Source organism: Ostrea edulis, chromosome 2 (genome assembly GCF_947568905.1).
Source record: "Ostrea edulis chromosome 2, xbOstEdul1.1, whole genome shotgun sequence".
Taxonomy (NCBI): domain Eukaryota; kingdom Metazoa; phylum Mollusca; class Bivalvia; order Ostreida; family Ostreidae; genus Ostrea; species Ostrea edulis.
Window position 1 is genome coordinate 63,392,582 of NC_079165.1, and position 23,345 is coordinate 63,415,926.

A 23,345-nucleotide genomic window follows, 5' to 3' on the forward strand; every position below is an offset into this window, starting at 1 on the left:
TTATATGTTCTTTATATGCACATTTGGAAATTTCTTTATCTTCACAGAAAGTTTGTAAAATACCTTAATAGCTGAAGAAGATGTATTATTGCAATGGAAGGTGAAGATAACTCCTATAAGCAATACAAAATAGAGATTTGGACAAACACGGTCCCCTGGACACACCAGAGGTGGGATCAGGTGCCTAGGAGGAGGTAGTATCCCCTGTCGACCGGACACACCCGCCATGAGTCCTACTAGTATATCTTGATCAGGTAAACAGAGTAATCCGTAGTCAAAATCAGTGTGCCAAGAACGGCCTAACAATGGGTATGATTGATATGAAAAAGAAAATAATTACCTTTATCTTTGAATGTGTGTGTGTATGTATAGATATGTATGTATACGTGTGTGTATATATTGGATGCAGAAGGTGCAAAGAGTAATTGCAAGTGTGAATGAGTGATTGTAGATTACAGTTGTATGTTTGTATTTATAAATGTGTTGAAATACCAAAATAAAACATTAAAAAAAACAATCGGTATGAAACAAATCAGACAGAATTTGAACCAATGATAGGTTGTATTGGCAAAATATGTTGTTATAACGACTATAGAATTTGCGAAATGCTGACTTTAAACGAGACTATTGAAACCCCTGCACCATCAACTTGTTAGTCAGTATAACATTTCTTATTTTAAGTACCTTGATAATAGTAGTTAACTTTACTGATCTTTTTTCATGGAGTTTTTATCTACTACAAGCGGTACTAGCATTTTCAAGTTTTGTATAACATTAATCAATATTTCTTAATTTTCATTCTCAAAGAAAGTGACAAGGAGCTCATTTCAAACTTTTATTTTTCACAAATGTATCCACTATGGTAAGTCCCATTGTCGCAGAAGACGTTATGAAATGTGTAGCGCTCTCCTGCGTAAAAGAACATGCAATCTTCTGGAGATCTGTCACTTCCGTTAGGTTCTCCGGAACCAAACGCATGATACGTCATCTTAACCATTTTTCCGTTTCTGATCCACCTCCAGTCTCCTCCTGATTGCCTCCTGTTTATGTTCCTTCCACCGACGTAGAAATGGAGACCTGTTATAAATAAGGACTAGCTTAGTTTGATAACAAAATAATAGTTCATATTACTACAATTAATTGGATAATGCAGGCTCGTGGGTATGGCGTGTAAAACTTTGTTAAATATATATTAAGAGCAAAGATTGTGATATTATCTACAAGACTAAGATTGTAATATTATTTACAAGACTAAATCTCCTAACAAGTAGATGTATGCTATCAATTAGAATTATGATTCCAGCTGAAGGTCTAAAATTAGGAAAGGGAATGTGTCGTTTCATAATTACATGACAGGAACAGTGGGGTGTACGAGTTTAATGCTACTTTACCGTCATACACTTACAGAATATACACCACGATTAGAACTAGCAATAGCCAGTAAAATACTGAAAATTAGTCGGAAATAAAGAAAAGATGTATTGATTTATACCGGATTTTTTCATATCAAACAGCGAGGTAGAGCAGTGCAAAAATGCATGTATGACACTTGGGACCCAACCTTAAGATGTATCATTTTTACAATTTTGTAGTCCTGTGGGGATACGGGTTAGAATAGGTCCTCAGTACCCCCTCCTTGTCGTAAGAGGCGACTAAATGGGTCGGTCCTTCGGATGAGACCGAATAAATCGAAGCCCCGTGTCCCAGTAGGTATGCAACAATAAACATCCCTCCCTGCTACAAGGCCCAGAGCAGAGGCCTAAATTTTGCAGCCCTTCACCGGCAATGGTGGCATACGTCTCTATGATATGAGTGAAATATTCTCGAGAGGGACGTTTAACAATATACAAGCAACCACAATTTTGTCAGAACAGAGTAATCATATAAAAGATCGAGTATTTCGATGAATTTGAGCCAATTTTGAAATAAGAAATTGATGACTATTTTCATAAATGTTTAAAAATTTCATAAAGTGGAAATGGAGCGATTATAGTATAATGTATATGCGGCGAAGTTCAGTCTTTTCCTTTGATAATTATTTCTTCTAAAAGTAGTCCAATTCACGCTTATGAACACTTTAGATTAGTTGGAAATGTAAAGAAATATTCACATTACACATGTAATATATAATCAGTTTTGTAGAGCACGGAAGGAGATAACAGTGAATAATATGCTGATCACTCAGGAAATTCATTACAAAATTGCAAGAAGGGGCGGAACGATACTCGTTCTTTACACCAAGATGTTATTTGTAGTTGTGGGTTGAAATTTCGTTTCATAATCAAAAGATAAATTTAAAAAGTTTCATTCTCATAAGAATTATCGCTAAATGTTTTCGTATATTTGTTTGAATTCGATCATATTCCCAATTCCACAATTAGTGGGGCAATTAATCAAAGTCTAGAGTGAGAGATATGTGTAGGTGTCCAAAGACTCTTAAAATGTCCACGACAATGTCTAACATCAAAAAAGCATCACCAATGCAACTTTACGTAGGTGTAAATCTAACTTTTCATATCACAATATTTACATTTCCAAAGCTTATTTCTTCGATATCGTTACCAGTTGAAATGATAGACATTTCCTCATGAATGTGAACAATGTGCATAATCAATGATATATATTGCGACTCTTTTATCGACTGTGGATAAGCTGACAGAAATGAAAGTAAAATGTAAACATTATGAACAGCAACGCTTCATGCATTCACGCTTTTCATCAGCGCTGCAATATAGAATGACTCGTCATTCCCGGCACCGCGTGAGTATTCAAACGGAACACATCCCTCCCTCGTAAGGAGTGTTAAAATAATTTATTTTACCAAACAAATATTCGCTGCTATGACTTTAAACGTCATGTATCATACATGAGTAAATTTGAATGGGTCGTAAAACACCATGGAAATAAAACAATGTAGAACTGATTTACTGTCTCCTTCAGACCATGGCAGCTAATGATAAAATTTAATCACTATTGTACAGAACATCAAGAATTTAAAAATGATTTTAAAACTTTAGAGAGAGGTAAGAATAAAATATATTTGACATAATCATTTTTCTTAAAATGTTAAACTTGTACAGTTATGAATTTGACATTACCTGAATTCATCCTCTTCAATTTCTGTTTCATCAACATCGCTTCCTCCAGTGTTTCGAAGTTAGCCAGATACGCCCCCATACGGCTACATCGAGCCTGAACAAGGGAGTAAAATATAAGCAGAAAGACCATACAAGTTGAAACCAAAAAAGGGGAATTTACCCGGAGGAATAAAAAAATTAAGAAAACACGCCTGATTGAATTTTGGAGATTGATAGAAATGTTACTTACAAATGCTTCGTCTGCGGAAACTTTGTCTCTGCTGATGTAATAACAGTTTTTCTCATAAATATGAAATGGAGGCTTGCATTTGTCAGCTATAAAAGAAACAAAATAACATAATTTAGCACTTGAACTTCCTGTACAATCGTCATTAGTTGAGGTGAGTTATTTTTCGCTAATATTAATAACCTCAGCAAGTTTACAGCTTAACTAATTAGAAACCTCCCAAGTATGAACCAATCCAAGAATTTATGTCCCAATTCAAGAAGAAACGAAAACAATTTCACAAACAATCACTGAAGATTGAGAGATTGATATATCAGACAGTTTCAGTATCACAAACGTACATCTCGATATATTTGTGATAATCTTGTAATTAGTCTTCAATTCTTCCCAAAAAGTGTCGTTTGGTTTTTTCCATTTAATTTTATTCAGGTATGAAATATTGCAGAATGTCATGATTGCAAATCTAAAATAACAAATTGAAACCTGACAATAACACTATGCAGTTATAAAAGTTAAAGAATAAGTAACTGTATGATTGATTGATTGATTGATGTTTTCCGCCACACTCAACAATTTTTCAGTTATCTGGTGGCGCCCAGTTTTTATTGGTGGAAGAGAGAACCCAGATACAATGTACCTGGGAAGAGACCACCGACCTTTCGAAAAGTGAGCGCGATGCTCTAACCACTTGGCCACGGTATGAATAGCATGCCGAATGATGATATAATAACGTAAGGATAACCCATATGAGCTTAAATCAGCTTATTTCCAATGGGATCCTTATATTCATATAATAGATCTGATTAGTAGGGTTTGATTAATAGTTGCATTATGCGTTGAAAACTTACAAGCTTCAGACATATTTTTATGATAGAATTCTAAAATTTCTTTTAAAAAAGTATTGCCAAAATTGGACAAGTTATCTTATATCCCTTGCCTTGCTGGCTAATAAGGATTTCACAGCTTTTATTTGACGTCAAAAACAAATCGCCATTATTATAACGCGAATTGATATTAAACTGTGTGTTACATAAGTTGTTTTCATCGAGTCGGATCGAAATTTCAATTTTGTGTCACAGATCAAATATGAACCCCCCTTGCACAAATTGATAATTAATGTGGTGTGATTTAGTACTTCAAGTTTGAGTTTTGCTGAACTGAATTATTTTTCAAAATCATTGATCAAAATAGGCAATGACGATGCAAATATTTTTAATTTGCATACACTATTATACAATAAAACTAGAGGAACAAATTATCTCGTTACTGGTTAAATAGGTACGACTAACATGGTAAATGATGTAAAATAAAGCAATTAAAAAGAAATGATAACAATGCATGGATAATGAAAGGTGAAGATGATATAAGATGATATGAATAATATAAGATGCTATATCTAGTACTAAATGTGCTTTTCACCGTGAAGTGATGAAGATGACGAGGTTGTAGTGGCTAAATCTGATTAGAATCGGTGAGAAACTGTAACCAATCAGAGCTCAATATCACAGATCATAATTATAGATGAGTTATATCTATGAGGGAAAAGGTTTAAAGATTATGCAAGGAATAAGAGATGGTTTAAAATGCGCAATTATGAATTAAAATACTTTAAAAGATGAACATTCTATATCAAGATTATACTTTTAAAGTAAATAATGCAAATTCAAAAAGTAACTTCAAAAATAGTAATCATCAGACGGTCTTTCCACGTCTTGCCTTTACAAAGGTTAGGAAGGTTAGTCACCTCAACCTGGGTAGTAGATACTAGTACACAGAGTACGTAAATAATCAATAACCGCAGCAGTTACACATTTTAAACGAGTCAAAATAGTGCAGTGTAGAATTTAAAGTGAAATCATTCAAAGAGTAATCAAAATTTTGTAATTTCCTGTAGTGAATTATTTTTTATTAATGCACTCTTCAAAATGATACCATGATTACAAAAAATCACACAAGCGATTTATTACCTGTACAAGATGATCGTTTAACATCTTGAATAAGTCTAAACGAGAACTTTATGGGGCAAGCTTTCTTATGATAGAACTATCAATACAGTGAATGTCACTCACCTTTCGTCGAACAGGCCAGTACAATTGAAGTACACAACCAACACAAACAATAAAGCCCGATGGTCATCTTGAACGTCCACCTGATTTAGCTTGGGAATGGCACCTGCGACCAGTTATATTTATAAGTAAAATTCAATACAACAGATTAAGTTACATTGCATTTACTCCGCGTGATGGCACGTAAATAATTCATTATTTCAATAGAATAGATCAACAACACAATGTTGGCAGTCTTTGTCATGGCTTTACTTGAGTAATACAAAAGGTTAAATTCATTTCAACAATAGTATTCCACTTCACTATATTATTGTATTATATAATAAGTCATTAAACTACAATGCATGATCTACATCGACTTTGGTAGTTATGACGTAAGATCAATGCTCAATAAAGCGATCACTCAATCAATATTTCAATCCAACAACACTTCAAATCAATCAATGTTGCAACCACTCAATATAATAATCAACCAGTGTATCAATGTTTTCAATCAGTCAATATATTCAATCAATGTGTCAATCAAAATAAGCCCAATTATTGGCCACGGACCTGAAAGAAAACAGAATCGGGGCAGGCTTTAGCAAAATTCGGCACTTGCGGATTACACCACTGCAAGTATTTCGTTGAAAAGCCATGGCGCTTTGGTATGTTAGCTCACTCGTGACAATGTGTATCTGAAAAATACATAAAAAGAACAGCAGAAACCCGATGTAAAATTATTAAATTGAATACCTATCAAAATTTTGGGGGTGGGTTGAAAATTTTGTTTGGATGGATTCTAGAAAGGATTTGAAATTGGCGCGCCCGTAATATATATATGTGCATTAGGAGGGGTAGTGTCAAAAGTGGCAAGATGGTAAAGGGGTAGTGTCAAAAGGTGAAAATGATAAGATTGCAAGAGTTATGCCTTTTCAGCCACGCAACAAATATTTGATCTACTCATCAACAACACAATGTTGGCAGTCTCTGTCATGGCTTTACTTGAGTAATACAATACAAGTTAAATTCATTTCACAATCACTATTCTACCTCACTATATTATTGTATTATATAATAAGTCATTAAACTACAATGCATGATCTACATCGACTTTGGTAGTTATGACGTAAGATCAATGCTCAATAACGTGATCAATCAATCAATATTTCAATCCAACAACACTTCAAATCAATCAATATTTCAATCACTCAATATAACAATCAACCAGGGTGTCAATGTTTTCAATCAGTCAATATATTCAATCAATATGTCAATCAAAATAAGCCCAATTATTGGCCACGGACCTGGAAGAAAACAGAATCCGGGGCAGGCTTAAGCAAAATTCGGCCATGTCTTCATTTATGATCAAGAATGTGCATACATGATTGATTAAATATTGTTTAACGTCCCTCTCGAGAATATTTCACTCATATGGAGAAGTCACCACTGCCGGTGAAGGGCTGCAAAATTTAGGCCTATGCTCGGCGCTTACGGCCTTTGAGCAGGGAGGGACCTTTATCGTGCCACACCTGCTGTGACACGGGGCCTCGGTTTTTGCGGTCTTATCCGAAGAACCGCCCCATTTAGTCGCCTCTTATGACAAGCAAGGGGTACTGAGGACCTATTCTAACCCGGATCCTCACGGGAATATGCATACATGAAGACATCTGCCAAATGCGGGCAAACTTTTGCACCAATGCCATGACAGGGAGACTGTGCATCTAGCTGGAGGTAAACTTTGGCGTTGCTATGTACAATATTGAGCAATCACTCACGTGTGGCGTTTACAAATATAACCTGAGCAGTATTGGACAGATGTGTTCCATCACGATATAAAATTGGGGTACATTGCTGGAGATCTGGGTATTTAATGTATGCACCATTACGCTGTACTATGAATGGGGCTATTGACTTGTTAATTCTTATCTGGGCTTTCTCACCTGCAGTGTTTGAGAGCATGTGTCTATAATAGTTTCTTGGGAGTATTTGGGACCATACAAAGCGAGTGTTTGGTAGAAGGGCCTGCAAGTATACAATAGTCAATTTCATTTATCTCCAAAAGAATTCTCACTAGAAAGAAAAAAAGGAAGTTTCAAGGACGGTCAGACATCTTGATCAGAAACCTATATGGCATTAATACAGAACAGAACAAGTTCTTGATTTGGGTAAATGTTATGGCTTTAATGAATCAATTAAACATACAAGAGATGCGCCGAGCTTTCCATAAGCTTTTTGGCTGCATATCAAAAGTGAGTAGAAAACCACACCACCAAAGGACCTGGAAATGACAGTATCCAACAGTGAATGGCTCTCTAGATAGCAAAATTCCGCCACTTGGATTTCAAATATATATATATATATAAACTGCTACCATAGCAGTTGTTGCCATCAAAGCAACACAATTGTTGCCACCAAAGCAATGCAATAAAAACTGTCACCAAAGCAGTGTTTGCCACCATAGCAAACCAATTTGAACACAAACAAAAAATAAATCAGAACCATGACATTACCCCAATTAATACATTATCATATCAGCTGCTTTAATTTAGCTTGCAATGTTCCAAGAAATTGTTTATTACCTTCAACAGAAAGGTGAACACCATCTTTCAGAAACAAACGTGTATGTGAAGCAGTAATTTCAGGGTACTTCACAGAGACACCACCATTTTTGATGACAAATGTAGCAATGGAGCTATTAATGCGCTTTCGAGACTTTTGAGCCTCATTGTTTGAAATAGTGTATCTCCAATATAATCTGGGAAGAATGTGAGACCAGATGATACAGGTATTTGGCATGATATTTACCAGTTCCTTTATGGAATTTTTCATGAACATTTTTTGCCTTCTGAGAGTGACATCAGGAGCACCAATATCATTACCACCACAATGCAAAACCAAAATTTTTGGTTGTCCAAGATTAACAATAAATTGTCTAAAGTCCGACGTAAATCCTTCCAACGCATACCAGAAATTCCTTTCCATATAACTTGCAAATCCCCCAAAGAAGAGGCCATTTCTATACCACATTTTATGGCATATTGCTCTGCCCTCTTTATGATTGACGAGCCCACGTGCACATTACTCCCTGAAGATGAAGCTGCCTGGTTTACTTCAGCTTCCGTGTGGGTCTCTGCAGCTCGGGATCTTGCGATATAGAACCTTGACCTCGAAGTGGATGCAGCAGCGATGGCCGGCGCGGCCCTAGCATACGGCGATTTTGTTTTTACGTCTAGCGCGCAGTATCTTTCAAAAGATTTCTTCTCTACTGATTTTCATGCGACCAACCCGCTGAGAAGTTTTAAGCAAAAAGGGGGAAGCCTGCGCAAAGGAATGCTTACGTCATTTTGAAAGATTAAATGTAAAATTAAAACCCAGTACTACAAGCAATAACCTTTCCGAAATACAAGCAATATTGCCATGATGAACTAGTTCGAATCTTGGTCGATAACTTTGTTTATCTTGAATGGATAAACTTTAATATTTTTGGAGCCTACGCAATGGCATAGTACCTATACTGTTGTCCCCACAATGTATCAGTACCAATCTAGATGACCATTTTGACCAATGAGATGATTGATTTCGGGCTTTACATCGTCCCAAACCCTCCCACTCTTACCGGACCAAGATATTGTAATATTGTGCTGTTGGAGATCTAGATGAGCGTTTCCAAATTGCTTGTCTGCATAAAGGGCAGCATAATGAATTATTGAGGATCCGATAATCCAAACAGTAGTATGACCTGCAAACTTAGTACTCAGTTAGAATATGATAATGTTGCAGGCATAAGCGTTAATATTAAAATCTAACATAAGAATTGAATACATTTGATTTCCATCTGCCTTTAGACTTGATGTGCTCGTCAGAATCACCTTGCAAGTACAAGTGAGTAGCCCCGGGCACCTATTCTGAATGAGTGTGATTTAAATATAGATGTGTCTAGACCAATGAGTTTCACAGCCTTGTGTAGCAGTGATGTGAATTGATATTTAGTGAGAGGCAGAGCATTCAAGTGGCAGAAAAAGGGGCCTTGAATTTGAGGCCTAATTGACAAAAAGTTGTGGATGTGTTTGAATAATGGTTCAGTTTGAGAATTGAGTGTAATCTGTATCGTGGCACCCCTCTGATATTGGTCGGTTTTTGAGCCTTTGATAAGCAAACTAATTTGTACATCATCAATGGTGACATCTTGGAAGGATAACGTGGGTGTACATTTACTGGAATAAGTAAATTCACTAATGCGCAATAGTGCAAAAAATGCTAATTGAAAGACAGTTGAAAACATTGTAGCTTGGTACGAGTTAGAGCACACTGTGGGTAAAATAGATATCATCTGATTCAACATTGTAAGGAAATAGGGGATCGTAGATCTTTTGCTGGATTTAGCCTATGGAAACCTTCCAACATTTTCTTAACTATGAAGGTTTTAGTGTTGTCAATACCCCCTCTAACTGAATTTTGTAGCTAATACCGCTTAAATAGCATTTTACTGTTGAGTATGAAGCTTGACTTGCTCGAAGGTATGCGATGTAGTTAATGATCTGACTGACTGGTGGAGGCCAAATTAAATCAAAGTTATACTTTGACCGAAAGGTTTCAAATGAGTTGATGCCTTTTTAATAAGTTGAAGCGGTGTTTTTTTATATTGCTGCCTCAAGTAGACTTTCTACATGTGGTCTAGGAGAGACAATAATGCCGGAGGTATACTGGCTGGGTTCTTGTCTGCTTGAGGAGCCAATGCTCTGAATCTTTCCCACTGAAATCGAGAAATTGAATCTGCAGTATAATTTTGATAACCTGGAATATGGATGGTTTTAATCTGAATGTTATGCCTGATGCATAGCAATATTAATGGCCTTAAAATTGTCATGATCCTCTGAGACTTACTTGTCTGGGAATTTAATATGTGAACTAATGCTATGTTAACGGTGTTTATCAACAATGTCTTTGCAATAAAGTGATCGGCCTAAACCCAAATAGCCAAGAGAATAGCCACTAGTTCTAAAAAGGTGATATCCCTTCGGATGTCTGGCCCCATGATGCTGGCCAGAAAATGACCGCCCAGTGATTCTGAAAAAATTGCACCTCCACCGTAGGAACCGCAACTATCGGTGAAGAGGTTGAGGGCCTCATTAGTAGACCAAGATAGTTCAGGGAATGGGGAACGCCCATTGTATTCTTTGAGAAATGTAAGCCATTTAGCGTCCTCTTTAACTGCTTGCGTAACTTTGATCAAGAAATAAGATTTCCTAATTCCAATTGTGGTATTGTAAAACCTACGGTTAAATGCTCTGCTACCTGGTATGGCTTTAGCAAAAGTTAAAGAGACCCACAAAGCGATTCCATTTCTTTGAGTGTTACTTTTTTGGATGAAACGAGCGATGTAAGCTTGTACTGAAGTTCTATAACCTTATTATAGGGGATAAAGATAACCTGCTCTATAGTGTCGATCCCTAACCTTAAAAAGCTTAATCTTGTACAAGGGCCTTCTGGATTTTTTTAAAATCATTTATTGAAACACCTAATTCTCTACAAGTTAGCTGAAATACTTCGGCAAGTTCAGACCATTGTGAAGTTTTTCGTCTACCAGTAAACAAGAAATCATCAAGATAGTGAATGATATTTTGATTTTGGGCCTTTTGAACTACTAGCCAGTGCAAGAATGATGAAATTTTTTCAAAAGTTGAACAAGCTATGGAACAGCCAAAAGTCATGCACATATCAAAATAATATTTGTTTTCAATGCACATACCTAACAATGAAAAATCTGTTGGTTGAATGGGTAAGAGTCTAAACGCACTAGACAGGTCCACTTTACAGAGTAACGCCCCTTTTCCATTCTTTTGATCATAGAAATTGCTTGGTGAAAGGAACTGTAGGAGACTGAACATAAAATTGGGTCAATGTACTCATTGATACTATTGCCAATAGGTGCTGAGAGGTTTGAAATCATCCTCCATCCGCCATCTTTGTTAGGCAACACACCAATAGGATTACACCTAAGATTTGTAAGGGGGTGGGAAGGGGCCCTGCCATGCGACCCAATGTTATTTTTTTTTTCAATGATCGACAATAATTCATGTACATGTTCACTAGCAGACTTCATGTTTTTTGGTTGCAAAAATTCTCTTGGACCTGCATAATTCAGACAAAAACCAGATGTGAATCGGTTTAGTAAAAGTTGGACATCATGAATCTTGGGGTAATGAACTAGATATTTTGCAAGTACTGGAAGTTTAATTGGTGTAGAACCTAGACCCATTAAATCGTGGTCTTTGTGATTGGTGCTGCTTTGGGCGATATGGTCGAAAATTAGCGTTTGGTTGTAGGGTATAACTTTGCTGACCTGCATTGCTTTGCTGTCCCGAGTTTGTATGGGAGGGGCTTGACCTAGGAAATTGAGATGATTTGTAAGACCAGCAGTGTATACGCGGATGGGACTTGTTGCAATGTATGCACACATGTTGGAAAAAACACCGGGGTGTGGAACATGTACCTTTCAGATTGTAGTAAAAACACTTGAATGATGATTTAGGCTGATTATCAGTGGGATGGGGTTGAGCCTGAATGTATAAAAGCCATAGCTCTGTATCAATGGATCCGAATGATATGGATGAGTTTTTTGACATTTTAAGGCGGAACTGTCTGTCATATTCCAGCCAGTTCCCCTTAGTATTCCTACTGTAGCTTAGCCGTACCGTATGCATGTATTTTAACATTCCCTGAATGTCTGATGGGTGCCTAGCGAGATAAATGCTTGAAAAAAAAAATCAAAAATGCGTCTACCCAACTTTGAATAGTAGTAATCTTATTTGGTTTAGTTTTGGGTTCGATAACCAGTTGACCTTCTACAATGGAGAATTTGTGAAGGTCATGTGTATCTGATTCCGTATGAAGGATTTTGGACAGATCAATATATTGTTTTGACCAGATTTTTTCCTTGATTGCCTGGGGGACATGAACCCCAAGCTCATCGGCAATGCTTAATAAAGGATTTTCACCTGAGTTTCCTGATGGTGCATACAACAGTACAGGTGTAATAGGCAGCTCTGGGGTTGCGACGTCTTGGTTTCTCAAGGTGTCCTGCTGGGTTTGTAACTGACTGGTAGCAGGCAGAGTCAATGCTTGTGGGGCGTGTTCCCCCACAGATGTGGCAAGGGCCTCAACTAGTGGTTGAGTAGGCTGGCTTACTGAATGGTGTAATTGAACCGGATGCGAGGTCTGGGCCTTTGTGGTAGGAGGAGCCATGACCCTTTCAGCAGGGGTTCTGACTGGCCTAGCGTAGGGGGATTTTGTTTTTCGTCTGCTGCACCTTAACATTTCTTAGGAAGATGTACAGCTAATTATATTGGATGTTAAAACAATTACATGTTAAACACTCAGGCTAGCTAAACAACCTTTGTGCAAATCGTACACGTTGCATAGAGGCTTACATAGTAATTTGGGGGGGGGGCAGACTCGAATGAGCTTTTAAAAAATTATTTCTGATGTAATGGCATATATAAGAATCATTTCGTGATTGCAAGCAGAAATACCATGGATATTTGAGAAGCGAACCAAACAATGATGGCGGCGAGATGCCAAGAGGCTGACAGTAAAGATTAAATCGATTACCATGATTATATTTGATGCCTAACTATTAACATAAATGGAAGTAAATACGTACCGCAGCTTTGAATATTGTATACTTTACCAAAATTGCTGGATGGCGAGAATAGATGAGATAATCCCACGATTGTTGTTGAAAATTTTGTTTGGATGGATTCCCTTATTTGGATGGATTCCCTTAAGGATTTGAGATTGATGCGCCCGTAATATATATATATGTGCATTAGGAGGGGTAGTGTCAAAAGGTGAAAATGATAAGATTGTAAGAGTTATGCCTCTTCAACCACGCAACAAATATTTCCATAATGTGACTAAACTCATATTGCGTTAAGTCTGATTATCTTGGCTTACAAAACTATATATTCCTTGTAAATACAACGTGTTTTTTTTTCAAGACTACACTCTCTTTAGGTCCCAAAGAAAATGTTCCTTACATATTCCTCCCAAATTCCTCTTTTAAAAAAATCCCCAGTAGTATGTTATTTTGTTTGTCAGTCGTATGAAATCAGAACAATAATTTCCACCTTCAAAAGGGATTCTTGGGACTTGTAACGGCGACCAGATAAGAACTTTTTAAGTGAAGTTGCATGGGGCTAGATCTGGAGAGTATGGTGTGTGTGGCAAGACGGTAACCTTCTACTTCAAAAATTGCTTCACAAGCTCAGATGTATGTGATGGAGTATTATCATTAAGTAGACGAACATGCCTAAATCCTGACACAGGGTGTCGTTTATGGTAATAATTCTTGAGCTTTTTTTTAGTATAACATCTCGGTAATACCGACCTGTAACACTTTTGCCCTTCGGCACCGGAATTTGTACGGATATACCATCACATGAGAAAAATATGCAAAAAAGAACCTTCTTTGTGCTTATGGTTCTTTTGGCAACTACAGACCTTCTACCATGTTTAGTTAGTCATATTTTGTTTCCATATTTTTTACTGGTTCGAAATAGTGAACCCATGTTTCGTCACCAGTAACAAAGTTTGCAAATTGTCTTTGATTGAATTTGGGAAACATTTTGAGCAATTGCTTAGCGGTTTGTACTCGTACCCGTTTTTGGTCATCTGTCAATATATGCGGTATTTATCTAGCAGAAATCTTTCGTACTTTCAAAATACGCTTCAAAATGAAATGCACCCGCGATAGCGATATGCCAACAGCTTTGGCAATATCACGAATCGTTTATTTGCCATCATTTTCAATTATTTCCCTGACTTTTGAGACATTTGCCTTGCCTGTTACAGTCACAGGTCGGCCAGATTTTGCTGCATCTTTGACGGACTCTGTCCCAGTCAGAAATTTCTTTCTCCACCTACGAACTGTATCATAAGATACCTTATCAGACCCATAAACTTCCCCCAATTCAGTAGAAATCTGCATTACCGAATGACCGAGTTTTGTGCGAACTTTTATATAAGCTCTAATTTCTTCAATATTCTCAACCGGTTTCCCAACCCTTTTTACAACAGTGGCCAACGACTGGCTCTATTGAAATGACTGTAAGATTAAAACTATGTGGAGCTGAAGGCTTAATTGTGTTTATACCGTTTGAAAGGTACTGATTAGATCTATTCAAGAGTATCATCATCCACGAAATTGTGCAAAACGTTATCGCGCTGTGGTACAATACACATTCTATATCGAACAGCCCTCGCATGTGCCGCGTCTATTTTACAAAAATTATCTTACTTAAAATGCATTAAATCATGACTAGAAACATCGTCGCCCGCATCGAGTTCTATCGAGAAAACTTCGATCAATGAATTTACAGTTGTACGTATACATGAGTAAGGATTCCAACATCCAATCAACTTTTAAATAAAGCCTTACTGGCCAGCCGGTGTTTAAATTCAGGAGCGTTTGGAAAAAATTCGTCCAAGATAATCTTTAAGTCATTGTCATCACACTTGTCCAAATCTATCAGCTGGCTTCTTATTCTTGAAACAATTAACATTTTTGGTACAAGACCTGCATGATTTACTTGTTGAAAAGCAGCTCAAAAATCCTTTGCATGAACTTCACCTCTTTCTTAACTCCTGGCTGTTTTCGTACCCATCTAACCATGTGCCTTCTGAGTCTTGGTCCATTTTTAGACTTCTTTAATCATTGACTGTGGTGTACGTTATTGGCGCCCAACTCCAAGCCATGATGATTGTAGTGTTGTTTCCCTGCAGTGTGCTGGTGTGCCGCTATTTTGTCGGGGTCTTTCAATTTAGTTAATGGTTTTTTTTCAATTTGAATTAAATTGAGGTTTAGTATTTTTTTAGATAGATAGAATGCAGTAAACTCAGGTGAGATATTGCAATTGCTTTTCGTCCGTCGTCGTCCGTTAACAATTGAACATTTTAAACTTCTTCTTAATAACTACCAGTCCAATTCTTTTCAAATTTGGTATGAAGTATTATTGGGACAAGGGGAACATAAACTGTAAATTTCAGGACTCCAGCACCCGTGGAGCCCTAGGGGTGGGGCAAAAACTGCCCAAAATTGACCAATTTTCAAAAATCTTCTTCTCAAGAACCACACACATGTAAGGAAAACTAAATGCATAGTGATGTAGAGCAAGAAGGCTTCTACAGAAATTGTAAATTTCATGAACCCCGGGGTAGGGGTTCTGACCCCAGGGCGGGGCCAAACTTGTTATATAGTGTTTATGTGTAAAACACTCATTTTCTCTAGTGCTATTGATACTAAATTGAAAGTAAATAGATATTTAGAAAGAACAGGCAGTCCTTTACCAAAATTGTAAATCTGATGATCCCAGGGGTAAGGGTTTTGGTATCAGGGTGGGGCCAAAATGTTCAGTTATTAAATGTGTGAACAAGAGACATTTTAAACTTCTTGATAACTATCATTCCAATTCTTTTCAAATTTGGTATGAAACATATTTGGAACAAAGGAAATATAAATTGTAAATTTCAGGATTCCTGCACCCCTGGGGCCTTAGGGGCAGGGCAAAAACTGCCTACAAATGACAAATTTTCAAAAATTTTCTTCTCAAGAACCACACACATGTAAGGAAAACTAAATGCATAGTAATGTAGAGCAGGAAGGCCTCTACCTAAATTGTAAATTTCATGATCCCCGGGGTAGGGGTTCTGACCCCAGGGCGGGACCAAACTTGTTTTATAGTGTTTATGTGTAAAACACTTAAATAACATTTTCTTTAGTGCTTTTGATACTAAATTGAAACTAAATGGATAGAGCAGGTAGTCTTTTACCAAAATTGTAAATTTGATTTTTCCCAGAGTAAGAGTTTTGACCCCAGGGTGGGGCCAAACTTAGTATATAGTATTTATGTGTAAGTTTGCTGATACTGAATAAAATCTAAATGCATACTTAGGAATAGGAGAAAAGGATGTACAAAAAATGGTGAATTTCAGAACCCAGGGTTATGACTTTAAGATGAGTCCGAATTAGTCATATCTTTTAATGTTTTAATGTTAATACACCTATTATTTAAAGCCTTTCATCAGTGTATGCACTTTTGAGGACAGTCAAGTTTTAAGAACACATCTTGTTTTATACTGTTGCTGAACATTAGAATTTAGCTTAGATATTCAGAACAGGAATTTTTTTCTATATTTCATAGCCCATGGAAGTAGTGATACTTTTTCATTAGTATGCAGGTGACCGATAAGTCCTGTGGGCCTCTTGTTTAATCACAATTTAGTAGCTTTGTATTTTTTTGTGTACAAATGTGATGAATTTGTCTACGGATTAGATGTTCTCTGTGTTGCGCTTGTTCCCCTCCCCGGATACTCCTGCGATCGCGTGTCATAACACCGCTTCCCCAAATTTACACATGACTGGGTTGGTAGGCAAGGTAGGCTGTAGTTTAGACAAATCACGATGTGGGAGTGCCCATGATGGTATGAAAGGCCCCAAGTTAAAGTTGTTTTCTCAGGGAACATTCATGGGTGGTGATTATTTCACTCCGTCCTTGCCTTCTTGTTTGAGGGAAGAGATGGAAGGTTAATCGATGCCAATGTTTGGGGTGAGGTTTACTAGTCTCCAGTTCAGTTCTCGAGAGATTGACAGTTCAGATTTTAGATGGGGATCTCCATATTGTCGGTGCGACTCCCCGGAGAACTTTATTAGATTCGTTTGACCCAAGAAAAGTTCCAGCCATGATACCAGGTTTAGGGACTTAAATAGGTTGGCTGACGACTACTCGTCCACCATGAGGGGAGGGAGCCAGTTATGGACAGTTATGCATCCCTTCACTCCAGTGTCAGGGATATCAGTCCAACCCCCTCACCAATAACATGATGACCAGGTCCCAGGTCAGTTCAGTCAGGGTTTATATCAAGGGTTCTAGTCAGCGCCAGCATATCGCTACACCAGAATCGTATTCCCTAGTTGCCCTATAATTGGAGCCGGGAGTAACCCCCGGAACTCAACATCTCCCATATTCTCTCCATTGTCCCTATCTCCTCACAGGGCCCTCTGACCCTTATCATACAGTACAGCTTCGTAAAACCCACTCATTCCATTTCCTTGACTCTATGTCTGGGAGAGTGCCCAGTACGCCTAATCCTCGGTATCCCCCATGGTTGATAGCTATGCGAGCACACATATGCACCACATCGTTGCCATGACCATCCCCTATCAGCAGCAGGGGCCCTCTGCTCATTTTCAGGCACAGTCTGGTACTCCTAGTTGTAGGAGGGAGGGGGAAGAGTAGCCAATGTTAAGCCCCAGTTAGGTAAACCATGATCACATACGTCATTCTCTTAACGTTCCGCCTAGGAGCTAGCCCCAGTGCCCCATACACCCTTCCCAGTACCCAAAATACTCTTGTACTGGGAAACACGCGATTCGCACGGTAGAAACGCGCCTAGGTACTAGTACACGGATTCGCGGTAAGATGGGAATTCTATTTGGAAACCCTTCTTGCACAAGATTGTTCGGCTAGCTTGCAGTCAACAGAGATGGAGCATCACAACCAATTCTACTTCTCCTTAGCTGACACTTCTAACGACTATATCACATCGTGTTGTTGGAGATGAACGATAAGCTCTCACTGGCTTAGATCTTGAGACCTTTCAAGAAGCATTTCGGATCGTCAGTACACAAACCAGACGAATTTCCAGTCAGTTTCTTAGAATGTGGGAGAATCGTTGCACCAGTGGGCGGACAGGGTCCTCAGCTTAGCGATACATGCTTTCTCATCTGTGTCCGCATATACCATTTTAGACTGTGTTTTGTAGTTGAGGTTTATACGCCCTGGATGTTAGACCCAAGACTGGAGGAAGATGTGGACAGGATGTACTACCAGTATTCCCGGTAAACTAAGTCAATTTAAGCCCATGAAGGAAACAAGTATGGTGGTCCAGGAGGACGTCCAGCAACCGGTGGAACCCGGTATTGAAAAAGGATTGGACCTATGTCGGAGAATTGAGGTACTGGAGAAGGAAAGGCGGGGGCACACTCCTTCCCCCGAGTTGCACCTCTCATCACAGCAGAACATGAACAGAAACACTTGGTTGCTTCAAGTGTGGGATCTTGGCTATTTCAAGAGGGACTGTCCGGAGCTCAATTGGAAGGATGCACCCAGAAGGCAAGAGGCAACGGTGAAGCCTAGGGAGAATTCTGAGGCCCATCAATGAACACTTGAGCCTCAAGAGCGGGGAGCAACGGTCTGTGTACTGTTGGCTAAAGAGGGACCTATCCACGGGGATGTATGGGTGCTGACACTGGAGCGCTCTCCAGCAAGGTCCACGATATTGGTATCGGATACTGGCAAAGCATAGAAACACTCATTAGACGAGTCATCGGGAAAGAAGACAAAGATGCACTCTCGTGTGCGTCGTTTAAAGAAGGGCTAAAGAGATTCCGAGTCCGGTTACAGGAGGCACCAGAGGAGGAGGAGGCATCTGAGTACTACAACATCGGGTTGGAAGAAGGCAAGTTTGAGGTGTTTTCCATGGATGAGTCATGTGTCCCAGACAGGTTCGAATTCCCCTAGCATATTGCACTGCCAAAGCTGAAAGGGTTTAGTGCAAGGGACCTGGATGATTCATCAGATCAGGAGGACTCACCTGTTCAGGAGGAGTACGTGGATAATGAGATGCCTGAGAAATGCTCCGAGAGTGACGCCGGGAGTTTCTCAGTCAGAGGAGAAAAGTAGGTTGGGGTGGTTTTTGGCCAAGCAGAGGAGACAGATGACATGACTTGCAGGCATGTTTCTGGGCCCTACAGAGACTTGTTTGCACCCATTGGGCAATTACGCTCGACCACATGGCACAAATAACAATCCAGGGAGTGCATCTGCAAGCAGTGGTGGACACAGGTACCGAGGTCAGTGTTGTCCACCATGGTCTGTGAGGAGCTTAACCCCAAGTGGCCCATAAAGCAACATGCCACCTTTGTGCAGGCTGGAGAAAACGCAACGATGAGAGGGTTAATCATCGGTCCCGTGGGTATACGCCTAGGAAATGTGGAATACAGTCCTTATTGCTATGTGATCAGATCATGTGGGAATAGAGTTTGCCTAGATTTGGAGCATGATACTCATGGGAGAGCTTAGTTGCCCATAAAGGCATATGCGATACCTTTCATGGGTTCTGTATGTTTGACTCCGTTGCTCTTTATCCGTATATCAGTTTCGTTTTCTTGGATCACCCAATCTTCAAATACTGTGGGATCATCATTGTTCGTGGGGGATTGCTCTTCGTGGGTCACTCTTGCACACCAATTTACGTGTCCTCGAACATTATTTTTAGAAATTGGTTGTCGTCCATCGTGCGTTAACAATTGAACATTTTTAACTTCGTCTTGATAACTACCACTCCAATTCTTTTCAAATTTGATATGAAGCATCTTTGGGACAAGGGGGGGCATAAATTGTAAATTTCAGGACTCCAGAACCCCATGGGCCTTTGGGGCAGGGTACACATGTGTAAGAAATATTAAATGCATGGTGATTTAGAGCAAGAAGACCTCTACTAAATTGTAAAATTTCATGATCCCCGGGGTAAGGGTTCTGACCCCAGGGCGGGACCAAACTTGGTATATAGTGTTTATATGTAAAACACTTAAATAACATCTTCTTTAGTGCTATTGATACTATATTGAAACTAAATAGATATTTAGAAAGAACAGCTAGTCCTTTACCAAAATTCTAAATTTGATGATCCCCGGGGTAGGGGTTTTGATATCAGGGTGGACCAAACTGGCCAGTTAGTATTGTGTGAACAATATACATTTTTAACTTCTTCTTGATAACTATCATTCCAATTCTTTTCAAATTTGGGATGAAGCATCTTTGGAAAAAGGGGGACATGAATTGTACATTTTAGGATTCTTGCATCCCTGGCGCCTTAGGGGTGGGGAAAAAACTGCCCAAAATTGACCAATTTGCAAAAATCTTCTCAAGAACCCCACACGGGTAAGAAAACCTAAATGCATAGTGATGTAGAGCAGGAAGGCCTATACCAAAATTGTAAATTTCATGATCCCCGGGGTAGGGGTTCTGACGCCAGGGCGGGGCCAGACTAGTTATATAGTGTTTATGTGTAAAACACTTAAATAACATATTCTTTAGTGCTATTGATACTAAATTGAAACTAAATGGATAATTAGAAAGAACCGCTAATCCTTTACCAAAATTGTAAATTTTATGATCTGGGGGGTAGGGGTTTTGGTATCAGGGTGGGGTCAAAATGGTCAGTTATTAAATGTGTGAACAATAAACATTTTTAACTTCTTGATAACTATCATTCCAATTCTTTTCAAATTTGGTATGAAACATTTCTGGAACAAGGAGGACATAAATTGTAAATGTCAGGATTCGAACACCCCCGGGGCATTAGGACAGGGCAAAAACTGCCAACAAATGACCAATTTTCAAAAATCTTCTTCTCAAGAACCGCGCATGTTTAAGAAAACTAAATGCATAGTAATGCAGAGCTGAAAAACCTCTATCAAAATTGTAAATTTCATGATCCCTGGGGTAGGGGTTCTTACCCCAGGGCAGGGCCAAACTTACTATATAGCGTTTATGTGTAAAACACTTAAATAACATCTTCTTTAGTACTATTGATATTAAATTGAAACTAAATGAATATTTAGAAAGAGTAGGTAGTCCTTTACCAAAATAGTAAATTTTATGATCCCAAGGGTAGGGGTTTTGGTATTAGGGTGGGGTCAAAATGGTCAGTTAATAAATGTGTGAACAAGACATTTTTAACGTCTTCTTGATAACTTCTATACCAATTCTTTAAATTTGGTATGAAGCATCTTTGGGACAAGGGGGGCATAGATTGTAAATTTCAGGATTCTTGCACCCCTGGGATATTGGATGCGGGGCAAAAACTGCCAAAATTGACAAATTTTCAAAAATCTTCTCTAGAACCGCACATGTTTAAGAAAACTAAATGCATTAAGATGAAAAGCAGAAAGGCTTCTACCAAAATTTGTAAATTTTATGATCCCCAGAGTAGGGGTTCTGACCCCAGGGTCTTAGTATATAGTGTTTATGTGCAAGTTTGCTGATACTGTATAAAATCCAAATGCATACTAACGAATATCAGAAAAAGATGTACAAAAAATAGTGAATTTTACAACCCAGGGTTTTGACTCTAGGATGGGTCCAAATTAGTGATATATACTACTCAAAATTTAATAAGGATCACTGGGTTATATGTGTGTAATTTACCACTAACATAACAAAAGACATAAATTTGACTCAGAAACGTGTTTACCCAGGTTATGAATGAAAATTCATGAACGGCATGAACTTTTATCAATACGGAATGCTTGAAATCTAATAACAACACCAAAAGGCATTTCATTACAAAAAGTTAACAGCAAACCAGAGAAAGAATTACACAGTTTTTGGGGATAGTCCATCATTACTCTTTGTCGATGAAGTGTCAATACCGGGTATGGCCTCCCCTTGCATCAATGACGGTTTGACAACGTCGAGCCATGCTGTCAATAAGCACCCGGATGTTTCCAATGGGAAGGTTGTTCCACTCTTCCACGAGGGCGTTTCCGAGCTCTGCCAAAGTCGTGGGTTGTGCTCCACGGCGTGAAAGGGCAACCTGCAGCATGTTCCATACATGCTCAATCGGGTTCAAGTCCGGCGAGAGCGCTGGCCAGTCCATACGGACAATTGTCTCCTGCTGAAGGTACTGCTCCACCACCCTGGCGCGATGAGGACGGGCGTTATCATCCATCAGGATGAACTCAGGGCCAACAGCGTTTTTGATTTCACTTGGACACAATATTGCCAGTTATGCAGTTATTAATTTTTTAAACATAAAAATATCTATGATCCTTATCAAATTTTGAGTAGTATATATTTTCTGTCAGCTGTTAGACGAGGTCAGTAAATTATGTGTGTGTAAATTGTTCATTTAATAAATGTGTAAACTTTCAACCATTGTTCTTCTTTAATTCAATTCTTTATTTGAAAATTAACAAAAAGGAATACACAAGGAATACAAAACCAATATCAAAACGTTCACACCCTATCTCCTCAGATTTTCCCACCTACCCAGCTTAACCTCCACACCTGACCAGCTTGACCGCCCCAGGTGGCCTGCTGGCCACCTGGCCAGCTGCTTGACCCCACACTGACCCGTCTATAAAACACCGCACTCCAAACTACACTCCGCTGACCTCCCTATAAAACCTCCACTCAAAACTGCACTCAGTTGACCTCTCTATCGGGACGCCTTATACTACTGGCGTGGCACGCTAAATAACCCTCGCTGCTCAATGGCCGTAAGCGTCGAGCATAGGCCTAAATTTGAAGCCCTTCACCGGTCTTGGTGACGTCTCCATATGAGTGAAAAATCCTCGAGCGAGACGTTAAGCAAGATACAATCAATCAAAATCATGAACTTTCAGATGGGCTCAATTGCCCTTAAAGACATTTATGACCCCTTTTAAAGGTTCTATGTCTTTTACTTCATTGTATTATAGTCTTTTATCAGTTTTGTTTCATTCCAATACCCTTTAGTCAATTATTAGAGAGGTCTGAAAAGTGGTCCCACCGTTTGTTGGCCCCAGGTGGTACCCATACAGCCCCAAACTGAGGGCGGAAACTGATAGTCCTAAGGATCCACTTCCTTGTCTGCATACTCCTTTTGTGGACTCTTACAATTTTTCAGTTATCTGGTGACGCCCAGTTTTTATTGGTGGAAGAGAGAACCCAGTTACAATAGACCTGGGAAGAGACCACCGACCTTCCGAAAGTAAACTGGGAAACTTTCTCACTTACCGGCGCGAGCAGGATTCGAACTAGCGCCGACAGAGGTGAGAGGCAGTGTGATTTTGAGTGCGATGCTCTAACCACTCGGCCACGAGTATATTTTTGAAAAATTATCTATTTTGATTTATATATGTTACTT

At 38.8% G+C, this 23,345-nt stretch overlaps 1 protein-coding gene across 1 annotated transcript; it reads right to left on the bottom strand.

The window, feature by feature from the left end:
- Positions 1–822: 822 nt before the first annotated feature.
- Positions 823–9,974, bottom strand: LOC130052248 (C-type lectin domain family 4 member M-like). The gene is made up of 5 exons (XM_056156677.1): positions 5,943–9,974; positions 5,394–5,496; positions 3,328–3,413; positions 3,099–3,192; positions 823–1,077 (listed from the first exon to the last, which is right to left on the bottom strand). Exons 2-5 carry the CDS (start codon positions 5,458–5,460, stop codon positions 836–838), a joined length of 489 nt encoding a protein of 162 aa, XP_056012652.1. The 5' UTR covers positions 5,461–5,496; positions 5,943–9,974; the 3' UTR covers positions 823–835.
- Between the last annotated feature and the right edge of the window lie 13,371 nt (positions 9,975–23,345).

Excerpts from the sequence above, each read along its gene's own strand:
- LOC130052248 (XM_056156677.1), bottom strand. The coding sequence starts at position 5,460 with ATGACCATCGGGCTTTATTGTTTGTGTTGGTTGTGTACTTCAATTGTA. Across the intron at positions 3,414-5,393 it reads ACTGGCCTGTTCGACGAAAG|CTGACAAATGCAAGCCTCCA; the intron begins GTGAGTGACATT and ends TTTCTTTTATAG. Across the intron at positions 1,078-3,098 it reads ATTGAAGAGGATGAATTCAG|GTCTCCATTTCTACGTCGGT; the intron begins GTAATGTCAAAT and ends TATTTATAACAG.